General features: G+C 37.9%; 1 protein-coding gene across 1 annotated transcript in view; it reads left to right on the top strand.

Moving 5' to 3' along the window:
* The window catches only part of LOC109060480 (protein FAM110B), a 43,226-nt gene extending 23,989 nt beyond the window's left edge, over window positions 1-19,237 (top strand). Inside the window, exons 2-3 of the mRNA XM_042718131.1 lie at window positions 7,217-7,307; window positions 16,727-19,237. Of these exons, the coding sequence (XP_042574065.1) occupies window positions 17,055-18,248 (1,194 nt within the window). The 5' untranslated portion in view covers window positions 7,217-7,307; window positions 16,727-17,054 and the 3' untranslated portion in view covers window positions 18,249-19,237. The remainder of the gene's footprint in view (window positions 1-7,216; window positions 7,308-16,726) is intronic.
* Window positions 19,238-22,338: the final 3,101 nt, after the last annotated feature.

Below are 22,338 nucleotides of genomic sequence, written 5' to 3'. Positions count from 1 at the left end.
ACGCCATGTGACCTGCAAATGCGAAAAACCTGTTTCCATTGCAGTTTTGTGAATTATTCCTTTTTCGCATTGCCAGAAAAACCACCTCATGCAAGCGAAAAAACTTTTTTGCGATATATAGACATTTTTGCAAATGTCGCGTTTCCATTAGGCATATTTTCAATTTGCATGTCATCTCTCTGACATGGCTGCTTCAACACTAACTGCGGTTACTGAAACCACGCCTTCTTTCTTTGCGTGAATATTTGGGCAGCATTACACACATATTTCCACATAGTGACGTAGATATGTGGGGGCGTGTTTGAATGAGCTGTTTTAGGGGGGCATGGCAGAGTCTTAACTATGATAAAGAATATCTCTTTTAGTCTTTACAACTTTACAGAACTTCTTCATGCACCAAGAGCTTGTAACACTCCAAACAGAAAGGAAAAATTGAAATTGCATCATATAACCCCTTTAATGTTCACGATATGCATTCATTTTCATACAAAATAAATTAGGCTAATTCCAAAAAAAAAAAACTTTGATATGATTGATATTATGTAAGTATTGACAAAAGATAGCATAAATTTCGGAAGTATCCACATTTCAGGATCGATCCTCCCATTCCTATTTCATGTCATCTGATAATTCATGGGTATAAGTATACTGTATGTGCTCAGATCATTTTGTATGATGCAAGATGCATAGTGTTTGCATCCTAGATCCTACTCTCCGATTCTTTGGCTTTCTATCCTGTCATATTGTTGTGATTTCAGTGGGTCTTTGTGTTTCTCTCTCTCTCTCTCTCTCTCTCTCTCTCTCTCTCTCCCTTTTGATATGTTACTGAGACATTTTGGTAGCTGAAAGGGCAAAAACTGCCTGGCAAAAATTGCTCTAATTACGTAGAGAAATTTTCAATGAAATTAATTCCCATTATTTGAACCCGCATTCCTCAGTAATGATGGCATAGAGCATAATGAACTACCGATTAGCTGGTTTATATGAGGCACGACTCTGAGAAGCTTTGTTTCTAGTAAACAGAGACCTAAGTGCCATTATTCATAAGGGGGTATTGTGCACCACCCAAAATATTTAGCAGTTTCTTGAAATCAGTCTGAAAGTGAATGGGCAAACACATTGAGGATCATACAGGCACACATGTGTCTCAGCATGCACACATCAATGTTGCATCTGGATTGTTTTGTTTCTGTCGGGTCTCCAGCTGGTTTTCATGTGGCATGGCATCTGATATTCCATCCATCATTGATTTGTCACAGCTTTACATAATACCAGCACTGTGCTACTTCATCAAAGATTAAATACATTTTACAAGATTAAATTTTCTCTTAAAATCAAAGATGCTGGCAACAGATTGAGCAGGCAGAAAAAATCCTTGTCTGGATTTACCTTTAGTCCTCTGTCTTTTGACAAATCTATAAAAAGTTATTTTTGCAGTGACGTGAATGGTATCAGGTTCTTTTTTCCGAGTCACTGGAGCACTGAATGGCCCTTTAACTGAGTTTCCTATGGAAAAGCTTGTGCTGTAGTCCGTGCCCTTGGCCTGTGCGTGAGAGACGAGGGCCGGCTGAGCATTGACGAAACTTTTAGAGATCGTGAGGCAGCAGACGGGCACTGCAGCACTCCTTACTCAGCACTATGTCCTCTCTCTGTCTCAGCTCCCACCCTCCTGTAGCTTTCTGATCCTTCCCCAGACTCCCATGTGTCCGATATAATAATGACAAGACTGCACGACCTCCCTCTCTATATAAAACAAACAGCGGCTCACCTTAAATTCCTTCACTGCTCTACTGACGTTCACATGTTCACATGTATGATACCATTCTGCATCGGTGGCTGATTTGGTGCTCAGAAACAGTTGTGCTGCTTTATTTTTGTAGAAACCATTATTCATATTTAATAGTTTTGCAAAATCATTTTCAGGATTCTTTGCTAATTAGAAAGCTCAAATAAACAGCATTTATTTGAAATAAAATCTTTTAGGACATTATAAATGTCTTTACTGTTACTTCTGCTAAATCTTATATATCCTTTCTGCATAAAAGTATCAATTTCTTTCCAAAAAAAAAAAAAAAAAACCTTACTGAACTAAAAATAAAATACTGAAATAAAAATGATGCAAAATACAATTTGATGGCTGGTACAAAATGGCATAACAGTATGCACCAGAAGTGTGTGTGTGTGTGTGTGTGCATATATGTGTTGCCTCCCTCTCTGTATGAGCTCTCATTAAGCTGTTCTGGGTGCTGGCCCATAGCTTGGCCTCTTTCTCAAAGCAGAGCTGTTGTAAGGATGTTTTAGTGAAGAGACGCTCCTTGTTTCCGGCTTTTAACATACTAACAAACCTATTCATCTCCCTCCTCAAAGGAGGCCAGCCTCTCCCACACTGGCCTTGTTGGTAAACAAAAGGGCCGGTGCAAAAGCCACCACACCTCCAACCTGTTTGTCCCCACTGGGGCCTGTTTCCTCAAAATAAACCTTGGTGTGTGGTGATTGGGAATGTTCCTTTGGTGCTTTGGGACTGTCCTGCTTTCCTGTAGGAGAACTTGAGTTATGGTTTGTAGTATTCTGTTTTTTCCCAACCATCAGATGTCCCAAGAGAAGCAGGGATGGATTCCTTGTGAATTGTTTAAGTGGTTCCTTTTATGTTTTCACTAGGTTGGACCTGCTTCTGCAAGGTGGATCTTCTGATTCTGTGGTCTTCCAGGTCCATTCAGACTGTAACTTCCTCTCTTTAATGCAAGATCCTGTCTGATGTACTCTCCATCTCTGTCTCACCATATGTATCAGTGGTATAACTGGTTGGTCACAACCTAAAAATGAGCATAACACTTTAATATAGGGACCAATTCTCACTATTAACTAGTTTTAAATTTGTATTCATATTATTGACATATTAGCTGTTTATTAGTACTTATAAAGCACATATTCTTCATGATCATATTCTGCATCCCTAATCCTACCCAATACTTAAACTTAACGCATACCTTGATAAATATTATTAAGCAGCAAATTAGGAGTTTGAGGCAAAAGTTGTAGTTGATGGTTTGTTAATGGCGAGAATTGCACCTTAAAATTTAAGACATTTCAAAACCAAAATGATTATTATTATTATTATTAGTTGTATTAGTATTAGTATTGTTGTAGTTGTTATTTTTAGTGAAGCTCATGTCATTAATAATTTTAAATTGCCAGGTCTACATTTTTGTTCAATAATACTGTTTTGGGTTGCCATATGATGTCCAAAAGAAAATCATGAAGCAAAAACAAAAACCAGTTGACAGCCACTGATGTAAAATCTCCCTGCTGTAGCTTGTTTACTCATTAAAACTGGAGCTTTGAGAGATATGAGCTGATTCTGCTGCTGCTGGTGGCAGAACGGCATGATGGGACTGCCATCAAAGATAAGAAGCATCCAAGGTGAAGAGTTTGTGTTGAAAGAGACACACTGAACATAAATGGCACTTGCATTCAGCATTATAATGGTATTCTCGCATCTGGCTGATGTTTGATGTCTGGAGTTTTAGCTTTACTGATGTCTACAGATCATCTCAGCGATGTTGCTACAGTATGTGTTATTCTTTAGTTTCATGCTGAAGTAAAAATACGAGTGTTGTAGTAAGTGAAGTTGACACTGTTGGCTGTAGATTTGGGAACTGCGGTTGTGTGTGATTCATGGCTCAGGACTCGTTTGGAATGATAATGCAGGCTTTGGTGTTTGCTCACAGATAAATGAAGTTGTGAAAGTCGGCGGTTGGCTCTGTGAGGAGTGCCGTCTGAACGGAATGCCAAATGTCCGCGTGAAAAGCGAAGGCTGTCTCTGTGCTTGAGTAGTATCTCAACCAGCTCTCAATGGGATTTATGTTCCGCTATTAGAAGTTTCTGAACATGGTCACCCTTAAACCTAAAATGCAAACCTACACAAATGCATAAATGGGGTCAAAGATTAAGTTGCCAAATCTATTTTATCTTTGTTTTCATTGAAATTCTCAATTTGATAATATACAAATTTTTAAAGTCAGCATAAAATTATACTTTTTTCCCTCCCCTATTGTCATATATAACTGGGTGAAAATCTGAAAAAATGTGGAATGAGATTTAATTTTGCCCATCGGGAAATGATTGGAATTGTTGTTTGCTAATTTAATGTTTTAAAAAAGAATGTGCACGGATAAATTATCTATAAAAATATTGCATGAAAAATTAGAATTATCCATGTTGATTTCATGGTCACTTTATATGTTTCAGTAATTTTGATTTCTAGTTCATGTACATAAAATAAAAAAATAATTTTTTTTTTATTTATTATTTTTTTTATTGTGTATATTTTTATATAATATATATATATATTTTTGAAATATTTTTTTTTATTTTGATTTATTTGAATAATAATTAATAATAATAATAATTGTTATTATATAATTGAGTAATAATAAACCATATTGAATAGTTATTTTTTAAAACATATAATCATTTAGTTTATGTAAATATATACACAAGTAAATAAGTAAATATAACAAATTATGTAATATACTAATATGATTTATTATTAATAATAGTATTTATTAATAATATTCTTAATAATAATATAATATAATATAATAATATAATAATAATAATAATAATAATAATAATAATAATATTACATAAAAATAGAAATAATAGTTATATTTAAATAAGTATTTATAATTTATTTAAATATTTTACTTATTTGCTTATTTAAATAATTAATGTTTAATAATATATATATATATATATATATATATATATATATATATATATATATATATATATATATATATATATATATATATATATATATAATTTTTATTTAGTTTAATTTACATATTATAGCTCTTTTGTTAGTTTGATTGCTTCTGTTATACTCATTTGTAAGTCACTTTGGATAAATGACTGAATGTAAATACATAAATAAGTATTTGTAATTTGCTTAATAATGAATTAAATGTATTTAGATAAATATTTTAAATAAGTAAGTATATGCATTTGTTGTTAGAAAGTATAAATAAGTTGTAATTGCTACAGTAACTCTTTGCAAGCTTATCACTGAGGAGTATTCTCATACCAAAACCAGGCGCACCTTCTCGCACACTGCCAGTAGAGATCTTGCATTCTAGCACATCCTGTGAGACGCCCACTCCTGTCAGCCATCTGGACCTGTGCCAGTCAAGCAAATCCTCACACCCAGGAAATATAGACCTAGAGCCATTGGTTATCCACTCAGTTGTTTCTGTAAGCTTCTCAAACTAGATGCCTTGCCTTCTGATGATTGATCTGTAAGTCTCATAGTCTTATCTCAAAGTGCGTGCAATGTATGGAGGAACCAGCTGACTAAAAATGTGAGTTCTGCACCTTCATATCATTCATCACATGAACTGTGCCCTGTGTTGAATGTTCTAGGGAGGGATGACATGATAAATATGCCTGTTTGGCATCTCATCTGTGTGTCTTGATTAGTCTGATTAGTTTTGCTGTTAGGTTGTGTACCAGCCATAATGCTGACGGAGGTAAAAATGTGGTTATTGCTTCATTAAAGTGCTGAGCCCTGAGCAGCGAGTTTGCACCAGGGTTTTCTCATTACTTGGATGTCTGCGTCGTCGGTAGAAACTTCCCAAAAAGATGACAAACTGTAGCCCTGTGAGCCTGTGAAGTTCCAACATCTGCTGCTTTCTGTAGTGTCATGATGATTCATTAACACAGTATAAGGAAAGGAATACTGTGAGCTCAACACGCAAACACTCATCATTCACTCTCTGCATTTATGCGGCCCACTGCAAATGCCCTTACAATCACAGTACGGCGTGTTCACTGGAGACCGACATCTGCAGTAGACTGCACTGCTCAACAATACCAGCCCTTTGAAATGCCCTTTGACCCCTCATAACACTTCTTTGGTCATATTTGAAAAATGATACTATGCTAGATATTGGAAATTTGTAATGAATAAGGTAAAAAATAAGGCCTTCTTTCTTTTAATTTTTTTTTTTTCATTTTGAAAAAACTGTTGATCGAAACCTCAAGAGGTCACAGAATATTATCTGAGCTGTTTTATTTACTGTATATGGTTTGCAATTTTTGCAACCATGTTAACAGAAATTAAGGACATGTGATATGTGTAATTTTAAAATGCAGAAGGATGAGCAAAAAGGTTGCAAATTTAGCCAAAAGTATATGGGCAATGAGTGATTTAAATATTATATAATAAAGGTGAATATATTTTATATATTGTATTATTTAAAACTAATTCATTATTAATTATATATATTTAATGATGATTAAATGTTTTTAGCATCTATTTAAAGTAATAAAAAAATTGTAAATAATATTTTTAAATAATATTTTATTTTTTTTAGAATAATTTTGGTAACAAAGTTTAATGGCTGAGTTTGATGAACACGCAGTGAACATAATATTTGCCAAAATTCAGAAAATGCAATAGTTTTTTTTTTTTTTTCCACCGTGCTATTGAAATGTGTACTAATGTTATTTATTTATTTATTATTATTATTATTATTATTATTATTATTATTGTATAGCTAGCTATATGTAACATTTGGTATCCTACACTATTATCCTAAAAAAAAAAAAAAACACAAAAAAAAACTCTTAGTCCTAATTGCTTAGAATTCCTATTTGCATAAAAGATTTAGTTTAGGTGTAAATGTCACAAAAACTCTGGCTGGTTTGTTATTATTATTATTTGCATAAAATAATGTTTTTCTCATGGTACTAAAACAATTAAAAAATACATTCACAAGTTTTATATTTTTTTTTTGATTATTGAAAAATTATTTATAATTAATTATAAATGTTAATGATACTTAAACATGTTTGTATTATATAAATAATATTTAAAAAAAAATCCTAGAATAATTTGGGTAACAAAGTTGAACAATTGAGCTTGACGTAACATATTTTTTTATTTTTATATGGTTCGTTTGGTATCCTACAGTATTGTCTTAATATCAAAAAAATGAAAAATCCTAGTCCTCATTTCTTACAATTCTTATTTGCATAAAAGTTTTAGTTGAGGTGTAAATGTCACAAAAACCCTCCCTGGTTTGTTACCATTATTATTTGCATAAACTAACATTTTTCTAGTCGTGGTAATAAAAAAGTAAAAAAATGCATTCAGGAGTTTACTGTTGACTGATTTGTGATGGCTGCCTCTTACCTGCTGTTTTCTCTGTCCTAGGCATCACCCCCACTGATAACCTGCAGCAGCTGGAGGACAAGAGCAGCTCAGACAGCAGCTCAGAGCCCGTTAAAACCTGAGCCATACACAGGTATTTGCTATTTAGTAACCGCTTTTCCATCCAATATGACTTACAGACTACTAGTTGCAAACAGCCGACAACCTTCTGTCAATACACCAACAAACATTTCATATGATATCATGTGATATTCACAGTACTGGGGGCAGAATCTTTATTCATTCCCAGGTCCTTTTAGTGTGTTGTGTTTGTTGTTGTGTTCATTTTAGTGTGTTGTGTTTGTTGTTGAGTTTTTAGAGCGGGATAAGTTTTTCCTGTGTCATTTCCTCTTAAGCTTATGGGGTGTACAATCTGACATGTTCCTTTGATCATTCCCAACCCTTCAGAAGTGCAGATCTCAGTTCGGTCATCTGGGTAAAGGTGATGATGAAGTCGAGGTGTTCCAGACTCGATAGTAAGCTGTTAAAATGTAATCAGATGTTGTTTGGGATGTCATTTGTCATTGTCCAAAATTAGTTAATACAATTAATGAAAAACAGAATGAGAAATTGTGTTCAGATCTGTGATGTGTCTCACACACTTTGTTTATTTTTTAATTAACCTGAGATGATTTTCTAGACCGATCTAAAAGTTAGGAACTGCTGTCCAATACTTTTTTTATTTAATTTTATTTTAAGACTGCCAAACCATCTAATTTACAGTAACATTACCTTGGTTAAAAATGTTACTTTAATATTTTATTTTATTTTATTTAAGACAAGACAAGACAAGACTGCCAAATCAGCGAATGTACGGTCACATTACCTTGGTTAAAAATTTTACTTTAATATATATATATATATATATATATATATGACTGCCAAACCATCTAATTTACAGTCACTTTACCTTGGTTAAAAATTTTACTTTAATATTTTATTTTTTATAATATTTAATATATTTTTTTTATTTAAGACAAGACAAGACTGCTAAACCATCAAATTTACTGTCAAATTATCCTTGGTTAAAAATTTTACTTTAATATTTTATTTCATTTTAAAACTGCCAAAGCATCTAATTTACAGTCACATTACCTTGGTTAAAAAATGTAAGTTAATATTTTAAGTTATTATTTTATTTTATATTATGTTTTTTGTTTTGCTGTGTTTCCACCAAAATTACCCGTAACAATTGTACCAGGAACTTTTTTCACCAGGAATGATTTTCCCCCCCAGACCTGTTGCTTCCACCGCGGTCTAAAGTATTGTGAAGATTAGGCAAATAGTCTGGTGACGTAGGTCTGCGTGCGTTTCTCAATACAAAGTACGCAAATTTCGGACTTACATCCTCGATAGTTTGGACTTCGCGAGTTTGTCTCGGGAGTGTGATCTCCCGCAGACGGGATGATGCAAGTCCAGTAATTCTGCAAACAGCAGCGTACTTGATAATGTCAGTCAGCTCACCTTGGCTACTGCAATTTTCTTCACTGTATATTTACAATAAGATGAAATATGATATCAAATACCACTGCCTCCTTTCGTTTTCATTTAAACATAATAAAAGCTGCAGAAATGTACTTCATTCAGGGAAATGTGTTTATATACAGCCTACATTACAATGAAACAGAATATTATATCAGTTGCCTCTTTTTATTTTCATTTTAACATATATATATATATAAATTGAATTAAGACCAAAGATTACCTGTTAGATTTACCCAAAACGAATTATATTTTATGTTAAACGACTAAAGAGAAATCAGAGCCAGCGGGAAATGTCAGAAGGACTAGCCGAGTTGAGAGTGCTCTAGGCGGATACATGAGCACTGAGCTCCCGCTGATCGCGTGGAGCTGACCGTCTCCGAAATCGGCAAAACACATTTTTAAATAGACGCTGTCTTTATAAATAAACCACAGATTTGGGTTTTAAACAACTAAATTCTCGTCTGAAATACTCTTAAAACTACATTTCAAGACACAATAACAGTTATATTTTAAAAATTATCCGAATAAATGATGGTTGAAATCACAATGCTGCGTGAACTCAACCAGTTAGCATGTTTAGCACCCAAGTCCCGCCCCCGAATGTTCCGGAACTTTGAAAAAGTACTACCTCGCGAGCAGGGACTTTCTGAGGGGCATTTCTTTACCCGGAACTTTATTTAGATCCTGGTTCCTGCGGTGGAAACACACCGAGTACCAGCCCAAAGTCCCTAGTTCCTGGGTAAAGTTCAAGCGGTGGAAACGCAGCTTTGGTGTGTTTTGTTTTGTTTGCTTGGTTTAAGTACAAATGCAAACCGACCAGTCTTTGGTCATTGTTATTAAGTGTTTTCCCCCCGACTGTGAACCATGTTAACACGTACGCTGACACTATCCTAAGTTCTCCGTCACTGCTGTTCTCTCGCTGCTCCTTGAGTAGCACTAACGGGATTATTTCTCCTGTATCCGGGACAGATAAAGCATTAAGTGCATGAGAGCTTAGGGTTTTCAGTGAGGACACCATCCACATTTTAACTGACGAATCTACTGTGGCTTCCTCATATTGTGTGGTGAAACTGTATACATACGCTCATTACTCATTCACTATTCTACGAGTGAACGAAGCCCATAAGCTTTTGGAGAGATGAGGGCAAGAGTAAGGTCATGAGTGATGAGATCTGTCCCATGAGCTTTAGTACCAGATAATCTGGGTCATGGCTTGGCACTAAAGGAACCTCAGTCTCGGTTGATGTCCCTACCATCCGTTTACACCAACTAGATTAACATCATTCTCATTAACTCACAGAGTTAGTTAGGTATTGCTTACTGCACAAACACCCACAAGTTAACTTTGCTAATTGTTTTTACACCCTTGCTTTTTTATGTACTCTACAAATTAAAGAAATTGCCATCAGGAAGACGTTTGTTTCTAATCAGAAAATTAGCAATTGTATGACTTTAATGATGTTACCAAATCTAAAGAGATTCCACTGCACTTTTATTCTTCTTAATGTGAATTCAATAGCCAGTCTCCGAAATTAACACTTAAATGCTTCTCTGTTAGCATGACCTTTCAAAATGGTTTAAAGGTCATTCCTAAAGGGTGTTCCATAGGGAAGCAAGCACATTTAAATATGCTAAAAGCTGAAGTTGCTCTCTAAAGAATACAGAAAATTGTGCTTATGCTTTGAAAAGCTCACCATAGAAGGCCAAATTCTGGTTGTGTGCAGTTGTAATTTAGTGTTTTGTAGACCTCCTCAGAATAGATGCACTGTTGCTACCTGTTCCTGCCAGGTATCCCCTGACAAAGCACAGTACGGCCTGTGTTTGGTCTGTATGTCAGAATGATGCTTTTTAATAGGTTCGCTATTTACCTTAGGGTTTATTTTCAGAGCCTTTTCTCTATCATTGAGCAACTCTGATTTACAGTGGAGGCACTGAGATCACAAATATCCTTGAGAACGCTGTAGGCCCTTCAGTGCCAGCATCACAAATAAAATTAAAGCGTCTAAGACAAATATGTCTTCTGTCTGGATATTTTGGCAGAGGCAATGTCAGATGGTGAACTGGAAGTGACGCCAAGTCTTGATGCATATTGACATATTTGATGTTTCTTCTAACTTCAGAGTCTTTGTGTTTCTGGGATTTTTGGGATGTCTGGTATTTTTTGTGCTCTTTAAATGCATGATGCTTTTGAATTTGAGCTTATATTTGTTTTTGCATGAATTGTAGACTCTAAAGGCCTGACCAACATGAATGACATTCACATTAATGTCTCAAAAATGTCAGACGGGCTAAAAAAATGCATATTTTATAACAGAAATGCCCCTTTACCACAGTTACCCTGGTAAATAAAGCAACTGTCTGTCACAGAAAACAAAGGATGTCCATTTGGATTTGGATAGCTGTCTATAATGCGTCCATACCGTAGGTAGGTAAGCTGTTGTACCGTGGAATAGATAGTGCGTGACACTGCAACTGGTTTTGTAGCTTCTATACATCCTATTATTATGTAACAAGGGCTCGGGGACATTCACACACAGATCTGCTGTGAGGGTGGGCCCATTTTTGGTTGAGTGACAGGAGGAAAGATTCAATGAGCTGCTTTGCCCTGAGGGACGTGAATCACTAGTCCAGCCCACTGCACACAGCACACAAGCAGCTCTAATGTCACAGCCTCGTGCTGCTGCTGGCTGCTGCTGCTGGTGTGAGCAGATAACAGATGGACACCAGAATCTGTTGCTTATATAGCAGTTTATCAACACACTGACACTCTCAATATTGCTGCTCGTTCTTTTTAGCTGTGTGCCATCACAGCTAGCTGTGGTGTAATCTTATGAAACTATTGCGAACATATGTATATACAGTTGGGCCAAAAGTCTTGCTTCCTCTATGATCAAGATGCTTTACATATAATCTCAAATCAACCTGGTTTGCATATGTGTTTTTATGACAATGATAAAGATTGTTTTTAGAAGGATATTTTTTCTTTACAAAGACATGTAAAGGGGTAGTTCACCCAAAAATTAAAATTCTGTCATTAATTGCTCACACTCATGTTGTTCAAAACCTGCAGGACCTTCATTCATCTTCGGAACACAAATTAAGATTTTTTTTCTCACTTTATTTAGATTTTCTCCATATGAATAGAATACATCATACAATTGCAGATACCATAAATTGACAACCTATATATTTGGTTGCTATGCACGTATGACTTCCATGTTTCTGGTTGATCAAAGGCCCATGTAGCAAATAGCAACAAAAGATTCATTTTGAAGAAAAGAACATAGAATAGAGGAAAGATAAAAAAAATATCAAAGCATACAACAGAATAACTACCATAAACCAACAAACCGAAAAAAGGAATAATAATCATAATAAAATTACTACTCAGGATCTACTTCAGGATATATTCTGGAAAGTCTAACTTTGGTCCAATGAGTGCGGTGAAGAATTTTACACTCAATCAAACTATGTCTGGGACAGGAGTATGAAGTATGCACATGACGTAGAATCTTAAATGAAGATATTTTTGTTGAAATCTGAGAGCTTTCTGACACTGCATAGACAGCAATGCAACTGATACGTTCAAGTCCGAGAAAGGTAGTAAGGACACCATTAAAATTCAGCATTAATTTTATGATTATCATGTCTATCATGCTGAAATCATACGTTTAAACCATATTAGTTTAAACTTCTGATATAGAGTTTTTTGAGAGCACACATCCAAAGCATGCACACAGAAAACGGCTGGCATACAGCATGCAAGTAATAAACTCACATTCTCTTTCATGTCTTAAAGGGGTCATATGACTTTGCTAAAAAGAACATTATTTTGTGTATTTGGTAGAATCCAATGTGTTTATGCGGTTTAAGGTTAGAAAACACATTATTTTCCACATAATGTACATTATTGTTTCTCCTCTATGCCCCGCCTTTCTGAAACGCATCGATTTTTACAAAGCTCATCGTTCTGAAAAGCGAGGTGTGCTCTGATTGGCCAGACATCCAGTGCATTGTGATTGGCCAAATACCTTAAGCGTGTGACAGAAATGTTACGCCCCTTACTGTACTGTGATGCCGTGTCCCCCCCGCGAGACAAAACCAGTAAAACCCATTATAAATGAGGCATTTGCTGCATCCAATGGGGACATAATTACAGATTATATTGACTTACACTGTCTTTTTGCGCGTTGCGTTGCATATCGCACTTAACTTTTATAAAGAATATCTCTTTGGATTTGAAACTTTAGTCTTTGCAATATGGCCCCTTTAATGCACTTAAACTGTCAAATACACACAAGTTTATGTTAAAAACACACATAAACACTCGGTTATGTCTGTGAAGGTAAACAGCTGGGAAAGAAATTGCATGTTTATATTAGATCTGTGTGGCAGCAGCGTAATATACAGTAAATAAATCAGTAAATCCACTGCTTTCTTGTCTCCTTTGAGGCTGAGACTCTAAATAGTGTTCTGTGCTCGTCAGTGCAACCAGAGACAGAACAGTTAGCTTGCTTTTCTTGAACTTTTGCCCTGGCATTAGAACTGCTACACCGTTGTCACTTTATTAAAGGGGGGGGGGGTAATATTATAATGAGATCCCTTTTCTATGTCACAGGGGGAGCGAAATCTAAGACCACAAGCAGGATCATACTGTAGCTCTCCTCACAAGAGAAATGTTACTAGAGGACGAGCCTTGAGGCAAATGTGATAAAAAGGATTTTAGCTGAAATCCAATCTTCTCTTTGTGTTATACACAACTTTGTAACCTAATACACCCAGAGGGACATTAGTGCTTGATATCATCTCAGAGTTGATAAACGTGACAGACCTGCATTAATCTAGAAGTAACATCAAGTGGACATTTATTTTATTGTTTGAAGTAGTCATGTGGCCTCAAAGCAGCATTTTTTGTCAGTTTCTGTTTTAAACTGCCTAAGAATTGTTCACGTGATCATCATGTGTTTGGAGTAAAAAAAAAAAAAAAGGTTTGGCCTCTCAGACAAAAAGATGGATTTAATGACTGTGTTGCTACATTGCCAAACAGCTCAGCTGATGTGGCGTATTTTCTGTGCGCGTTTCTGTGATTTTATGACCCGAGGCACACTGGGATGTGGCTTACTTGGTCATACAGTATTACACTGATACAGCTGAGTGCACATTCCTAACATGGGAAACGCACTCGTTTATGTGCTTTATGGTAGGGTTCGCTGTACATAGGAAATGGTTAAAACCTCATGAAATGATGAACAGTTGTACATATATATTTATTTAATGAAATATTCATGTATGAATGTAATCGTGTACATTAATTAATCAATACTAGTGTGTTTACTGCTAAAATCCACAGATCTCATTATGGTCTTTTAAGGGTAGAAGGGAATATTTATACACACTGGAGAACACACAAGACGGGTATGTTTCTGATGAGCACAGGATCACATACAGAGGTCTCCATATGTAAGGAGGCCTGCATGAGTTACTGATCCTGGAACAAGTCGTTCTAATATCCGTTTTACAAATCGCTGTTTAATATCAGCAGGCCAACTCACAAGGATGAGGTAAAGTGTTATTCTTACATGGACGATAAGGGTGAGCGGGTGCGTTGAGAAAGCTGTGGGGATTGTCTTTGGCTCTGATAATTCAGAAGGGCTTTGGAGGGAGATGAAATGATGTGAGATGGCTCTTGGCTGGAGTCCCACAGCTGGGCTTACTCTGTTTTGGGGGAAGGGGCTACAGCACTCAGCACAGAGAATTAAAGGAGACGGGGGTTTTTTTCTTTGCGGGGGCGTTTAGGGAGATCTTTACAATTATTACTCTCTGCATGAACCGTGTTTTAGACTCCTCTGTGTTCTGTAATTATGTTTAAAGAGAAAGGCCCATTGCCCATATGCTGTTTAGGCTCATAATCACTGACCCCTTCCTGAAACATATAAACAGTCATTGTTGATAGCGTTATTAAAGAACTGAAAACACAGTTTTCATCACAGTCTGCTCATATTATGTCTAGCTAAATCCCAGGTGGCTGCAAAGTTGTTTGCTGTGTATGCTTGTTTTTGGAAAATGGGTTAGAGTGTAAAATTTCTTAAGATTACACAAGAACAGTGCTTTTATGCTATCACTCTCTGACTGGAACATTTAATTCACATGCATTTATTAGTAGAAGTTGTTTTGTATGTGTATGTCTGTGTTTGTGTTTTTTCACCAGCAATATTCTGTCTTAAACACTCGTTAAGCTTTATCAATCTGTGGCATGCTGTCGATTGGAACTAAAAATTAATTTGCGTTTAAAACACATACAGAATATATATACAGTACAGATTGTCCTTAGAATTTTATTGTAATCACATAAGCTTAAGTGTGCTTTTCTAAATTATTTTCTGTGTGAGTTAACAGCATGCCACAGATGACGTGTAACTTAAGCAGAATTGTTCTTTTAAAGGCCATCTTATTCTGTTTTCTCTAATACTTCTTCCTTTGAGATTTCCAAGACTTTGCAATGCCTGTATGGCTCTATCTATCCCAAAAGTGACTCTGGGGAAGTTTTAAGTGCTTGGGCAGAAAAAAAAGGAGTACTTTTGGGTCCAGTGAGGTTCACTTGCTAATGGGAGTTTTTGTAATTAAATTATATGATATTTCTGCAAAGCTGATTGCCATACAACAATAAAATCCCTAGTGAGCCAGAGGTTAGATATGGGTGTCATTGTAAGATAATGTTTCACACAGGTTTGAAATTAACTAATGACATACACTGTCATGTAATGATAACATTCTGGACTGCCTGACAAAAATATGACTGGAATTTTTTAAATAATAGACCATTTATTACATTCAAGCTATATAAGCAAGAAAGGGTACACTCTTAAAAATAAAGGTGTTTTAAAGGTTCTTCGCGATGCCATAGAAGAACCATTTTTGGTTCCAAAAAGAACCATTCAGTCAAAGGTTCTTTTAAAGAACTATCTCTTTCTTTCCTTTTTATAATCTGAAGAACCTTCTTTTGTCACAAAGAACCTTATGTGAAACTGAAAGTTTCTTCAGAGGTTCTTCAGGTTCTTTATGGAACCATTTAGACAAATAAAGTTCTTCACTGGCATCGTGAAGCACCTTTATTTTTAAGAGTGTATACGATTTGATCTAAATACCCTAGGCTTGTGATGTCTTAAAATAAAATGGGCCTAAGTAACAAGGAATAGACTCTTTTTTGCTTCCTCAGTAATGGCTGTGCTGATGTGTATTTCTTTTATTCATCTCTGCAGTTCTTAGATTGAATCAGAAGATTGTCACATACTATTGTGCCATAAAATGCTTTGTCATAGCAATTTCCAGAACTATTGTGGCCACCACCAACACTCTTGTCCAAGAACTTCTGTAATTACTTTTATTTATGAGACCAGGAAAGTTTTCCACCATTTTATGTTTCCTCCTCTCTTCTATGTATTTTTTTTCTTGTCCCCCTGCAAACAGCCTCAGGGTTTTGGCAAGAACATGAGCCCTGATCATACGTCTGTACTGGCTGCAAAAAGAAAACTTGCACACTCACACACAAATTGCTGAATCATTGTTTCTTTGCAATTGTATGAGAATAATTTGCCTGTTTTCACTTTTACCAGAATATATAAATGTAATTTTGATATGTAATAATTATAAGAAATAAATAAGAAAGCTGGGTAATCAAATTCGCTTTTGCTTTATTGGATGATTATTCAGATAAACAATGGTAATATAGCAAATAAAGGATTTTCATCGATGGATAACCGCTAGATAAATTGTAGTTATACATATGGGACCACAGTGCACGAGCCTACATAAATATTCCTAGATTAAAGTCTTAGATTGTCTCACGCACACTCACCAACACCAACCAAATTATATTAATTCCACTGATATTGAGGTGTGCACGTTTCCATTAGTTGTTTTCTAGTGCTTCATCTGCCAACAGCACACCAGAGTCATAGCTCTTCCTGTTGTTGCTAGGAATGTGATGTCACCTGCTCTCTTAACAGGGTTGGTCCTTGTGTGTTTCAGATTCTCAGCCTTGGCCAGGAACAAAGGAGCAGCGACAAGGCTTTTCCCCACAATCCTCTGGTGCTCCCTCCCAGCTGGCCGAGCCTGACGGGTGTGCTGACACTGACTAGAGTTGAGTGCTCTCTTTTTTTCCGCCGTGCGGGGTCTGGCTGCGTGGAGGAAGCGGGGGCTAATTAATGAGCTGCGAGTATGAGGCCTCACTGCTGACAGCCAGTGGAGACAGGATTAAAAGTCCGGTCATCTGGCTTGATGTGTGTGCCTCCAGGCTGCCCCCTGACGAGAGTCCACTGCGGAATCCACCACGGCGGCCGCCGAGAGACCAGCAGAGATGCCCACCGAGACGCTACAGGCAGATAGCAAGCCCGCTGGTCAAGGTGGGGCCTTTGCCTCCGCTGTCCCACTCCGCATCCTCAACAAGGGGCCCGACTACTTCCGCCGGCAGACCGAACCTAACCCAAAGCGGTTGAGCGCCGTGGAGAGGCTCGAGGCTGACAAAGCCAAGTACGTGAAGAGCCAGGAGGTCATCAATGCTAAGCAGGAACCCATCAAGCCACAGGTTCTTGCCAAGCCCCCCGTCTGCCCTGTTCCCGTCAAGAGAAGTGGCGGTGTGGGATCTGGCTTGAAAGCCTCCAACAACAACGCCAAGTCGGACACTTGCGCAACCACCACAAAACGTGAGAATCTCAACCTGGAGATCCTGAAGAACATCTTGAACAGCTCCTCCTCATCCGAGGGGCCCGCCAAGGGGACGTCGCACAAAGTCGGGGCATTTAGCTGGGCGCCACATCGCTCGTCCGAGCTGTCGGAACCTGGATGTCGCTCCTTTGCCGACTCGCTCAAGGTACCACCTTCCACACAAGGTCGACACAGTCCACAGGGAGGCAACTTGAACCTGAGTCGCAGGCTGCTGGAGGAGAGGTCGTGTGAGGCCGATGGCGAGCGCTCGCCACTGCATGCCTCCCACAGCTCTTCAGACATTCGCCGCATGTGCAATGGCAAGCCACTGAGAGTGGCCCGCAGCAGCAGCTCTTCCGCACCACCACTCCCGCCCAAGCCTAGCGCCAAGGCCTTGGCTGCATGTGACAATGCTCCCTGCTCCTCTGAAAGAGAGACACTATCTAGCACTGCTACGGAGCTGGAGTTGGGCAGTTCTGTGGCCCGCAGGCCCTCTCTGCACCGCTCCAAGTCAGACCTGAGCGACCGCTACGCTCGGGCTGGTGCAGACGTGGAGCGCTTCTTCAACTATTGTGGGCTGGATCCCGAGGAGCTGGAGAGCGTAGGTGTGGAAAGCTTTGCCCGAGCGAACTCTGACATTGTGTCACTCAACTTCCGTAGTGCCAGCATGATCAGCTCGGACTGTGAGCAGTCGCGGCATAGCAACGACGACCTGACTGATGAAGAAGACGATGCTGGGGAGCGCGTTCCCTATGGTATTTCCGCCGTTGAACGGAACGCCCGGGTCATTAAGTGGCTCTACAGCATCAAGCAGGCGCGGGAGTCTCAGAAAGTCTCCCATGTCTAAAAGAGGGAGCAGACATCCCCAACCTGGTCTGGACTTGGTACCTGCTTATTTTTGCAATCCATGCACTGTCTTTGAAATCTCTAAAGATTACATGGCAAAGCATTTTGAGTTGACAGCACTTTTTAGTTGCTTTTTGCATTAAGTGTTCGCTGTCTTCTGAATCTGCATGACTCCTTAGCCTCTTTGCAGCCTCAAGGTAATGCAGCTTATGTAGAAGCCTCTTTAAAGATGGCTGCTTCAATGCCATCTCTGTGCAGAGAACAACTCATATTTACTTTTTTCTTCTGTTCTTTCTGCCTCTGTCTGTCAGATGTTTTGATTCCAGCACCTTTCAGGTGCTTCTTATTTCACTTGGGCGCACTGAGCCAGGAAGCCATATCTGTATGAATGCAGAGCTGCAGTGTGTTTAGACTTTTTTTGATCCTCTCTTTCTGTCACATTTTTTTTAACTTGTTCTTATGATGGATACAAACTGTATGTATATAAACATCTGTGAATAGACGCAGCAGAAGCATGTTTTAGTCTATTCTCGAGATCTCCCCCTTCTCTTGGTCAGCCTTGCACTGGTCATATTGTTCCAGCAGTATCATGCCACCATTCAGCTTCATGTGGTCTGTTTTCACTTTGTCTGTCATCCATAAAGTTCCTGTTTGGCGGTTGATTATTTTTGAGGTACTATTGTTTTGAAAGATGTAAATGCTGTAAGAATATGTATATAATTTTCAGAGTTGTCGGAAAAGCATTTTGTGATGACGAGTATGCTATGTTCTTCCATAGCTCATTGTCTGTTTGTTCCCTCTCTGGGCTTGCATCGCGAGGCTGTGTGAGACATTGTCCATGAACAAATCTGTATGACACTGTTGCAATGATATGTGTTCGGTATATTGAAGTTTGAGCTGTTACTTAAAAATTTCATGAAGATGTTTGTTCACATTTAGTTCTTTTTCATTTCAATAAATGGCTTTTAAAACTTTGCCATCAACCTCAAATGTTTGAATGCATTTTTCTGTTATTTATAAATTTGATGCATGCATATGATTTTTTAAACCTCAAAATATCATTTTTTTTGTGTGTGTTTTCCCTTGGAAAAAATGAAGTCAAACCAGTTTGAAATGATATCAGGGCAGTCATAGAGTAATTTTTAAACTGGCTCACACAGTGGGTAGATAGTGGTGGAAGAATCACAAAGGCCAGCCATGTGATTCTCCTATTGCTGACCCTGAGAAAACAGCTGTCAAGTCTTATATGCTCACGATTTGCACATAGGCAAGATATTCCCTGTTTTAAAACCCTATTTCACTCTCTCATTGTAGCCCTAGTCTCTTTACAGAGCATGGCTGTCCGCAGGAGGGTAGGTATTTTTAATTTAGTCATCTGTGCTGCCTGCTTTCTCAGGACAAGAGGAAATGATCTAATTCATCACAAATGTTTAGAAAGGCCAGACCACTGCACTAGAGGCCCCCTCGCTCCCTAGAGCACCCAACTCACTTCCATAAACAAGCACAAGGGATCTACAGGTCACAAGCTGGAACACTTACATGAAATCTTATGTTTTCACCCACTTTTCTCTGCATTTTAGAAAACAGACCTTCAGCTTGATGCTTTTTAAAACACTAAAATGGAATTTGTTGTGCTTCCTAAGGCAAGTCTCAGTATAACTACATGCTCATTGTACTTTGGTGCTTAACTAGTCAGTTGTTTGTTTGTGAATGTTACCTCAAATCGTGTGGCTTAAAGGATTAGTTCACTTCCAGAATAAAAATTTCCTGAAAATTTACTCAGCCCCATGTCATTCAAGATGTTCATTTTCTTACTTTCTTCAGTGGAAACGAAATTATGGTTTTTGACGAAAACATTCCAGGATTTTTCTCCATATAGTGGACTTCAATAGGGACCAATGGGTTTAAGGTCCAAATTGCAGTTTCAGTGGAGCTTAAAAGGGCTCTACATGATCCCAGCCGAGGATTAAGAGTCTTATCTAGCAAAACGATCAGTAATTTTTGAGAAAAAAAAAAAAACATTCTCACCTTGCACTAGCTGTACTTCATGCCTTATGTAGCCACTTTGGAAAGGTCAAGCAGTAAAATATCATGAATTTTTAATTCTGGAAGTGAACTGATTCTTTAATGAAAGGTGGTTTTGCTTTTATGTCTCTAAGTAATTGTACTAATAATTTTAGCCTGGTGGACAATGTAATGGGCGGAAAAAAGAATGTTGTGGACTCTTGACTTTTTCTTGAATTTGCCATTTTCCACACCAAACCACCCTAGCGACCACATAGAACTGCTCTAAAATACATTCTGAGTGACATTAGACAGGTTATACTGTTAAACTGAACAGCTATTAGAATAAAGAATGTATTATTTACGCCACAAAATGGCTGCCGACTCTTGTTGTTTTGAAATTGGTAATTATAAATGACTTGTAATAGCATTTGAGTGCTTGTTAAACAATATTTACACAATGCACGCCCTCTTCGCAACTCCCCTTCCCCCCAGAAAAAGTGTGTAATGTAGGATTAGCGAATCCTCCCTCCAGCTTTGCATGACATGAATATAATTTCTCAGTAGATCTAATGACTAATGGGGGTTTATCTGTTCATGTGAGGAAAACACAAGACTGTTGAGCTGTGACGGGGGGAAAAAAAGCCTTACTTTCCCTGTCAGGACCTGGATTGAAACAAAATGGCACCCCGGGCAAAACCAAGACTCTATAAAAATGAGGAGGTAAATTGAATTTTCCATTTTGTTTCCTGAAGTCACACTAATAACATCAGACCCCATCGTGAACACCTTCATTAATTTCCATCTAGCATGCCTGACAAAAGAGGCATTGATGAATGCCCTTTCTATAGCCTCTCTCTCTCTCGCTTTCCTTGGCAGGAGTGGAGCAGAACATTAAGCAATGAAAGCAAGCCATGTTTGAGCTGTGTCTCTCTCTCTCTCCGCTGGAGGGATGCTGCGACATGGTTGTTGGGGTTCATTGGCTGTCATCATTCCCCCTGCACGCCTCGCTCAGCAACACAAAGGCTGCAAGTTTCTTCATCCCTTTGACTCATGCTTTTCTAATGCAGCAGTTTAAGCCCAGCGCTTACAGCTGTGAGCTAACATGACATTTACCACCGATTCCCGCTCAGCGGCTCTCTCAGGCCAGAGGCTCACAGTGATCATGCGGTGTCATAACAGGCTGAGTGTGGGCTTGTTGTCCCTGTTTGTTTTGTCTGTGACGCTGCAGCATTACCAAACAGAGATTCCTTCAACTCTACATCTTACATCAGTATTGAAATGAAGAGCACATGCCCCTCGGATTTTCACTATTTATTAAGATTTCATGATCTTTGAATAATACCAGCCATTAAATACAAGGTATTTAAAGTGTACCTAAAGTATCCTACTTAAGTATCCTACTTCCTATTCTACTTTAGCACAATCAAATACACTTCAGTATATGTTTAGTTGGACATCAGCACTACTTCTGCATAATTTAAATGTATTAAGTACAAAATTAGTTGTTCCCATTTAGCAGAATTTAAAGGGTTAGTTCACCCAAAAATGCGTTTTATTCACCCCCGAGGCATCCTAGAAGAATATGACTTTCTTTTTTCAGACGAATCCAGTCGGAGTTATATTAAAAATGGTCTTTGATCTTTCAAGCTTTTTTTCATGGCACTCAACGGGTGTTGCATTCCTTCAGTCCAAAAGACGTGAAATAAAAAGCGCCCTTCCATAAAAGGCTTCAGCTCCAGGGGGCGAACAAAGGCCTCCTGTAGTGAATCGATTTGTTTTTGTAAGAATAATATCCATATTCAAAACGTAATAATCACTTCAATCTAGCTTGTGTTCACCGTTGTAAACTAAGCGGTTCCGGGAGCATGGCGTATGAGGTCAGTTTGCGCATGTGCCTGTGAGTCTCGTGAAAACCAACATTAGTTAACAGGATCAAAAGAAGCAAAGTTTCCTTACTTTAGCAAAGGAAAACCAGTCTCCTCTTGGCTTATATCAAAATCCTCTGACATTCTGCTTTACAAATCCTCGTTTTGTACTTATTATTAGTGACCGGTGTTTTGTTTTGATCTCTCCCCTGCATTTCC

This window comes from Cyprinus carpio, chromosome B2 (assembly GCF_018340385.1).
Source record: "Cyprinus carpio isolate SPL01 chromosome B2, ASM1834038v1, whole genome shotgun sequence".
Taxonomy (NCBI): domain Eukaryota; kingdom Metazoa; phylum Chordata; class Actinopteri; order Cypriniformes; family Cyprinidae; genus Cyprinus; species Cyprinus carpio.
This window is presented reverse-complemented; position numbering and strand designations above follow the sequence as displayed.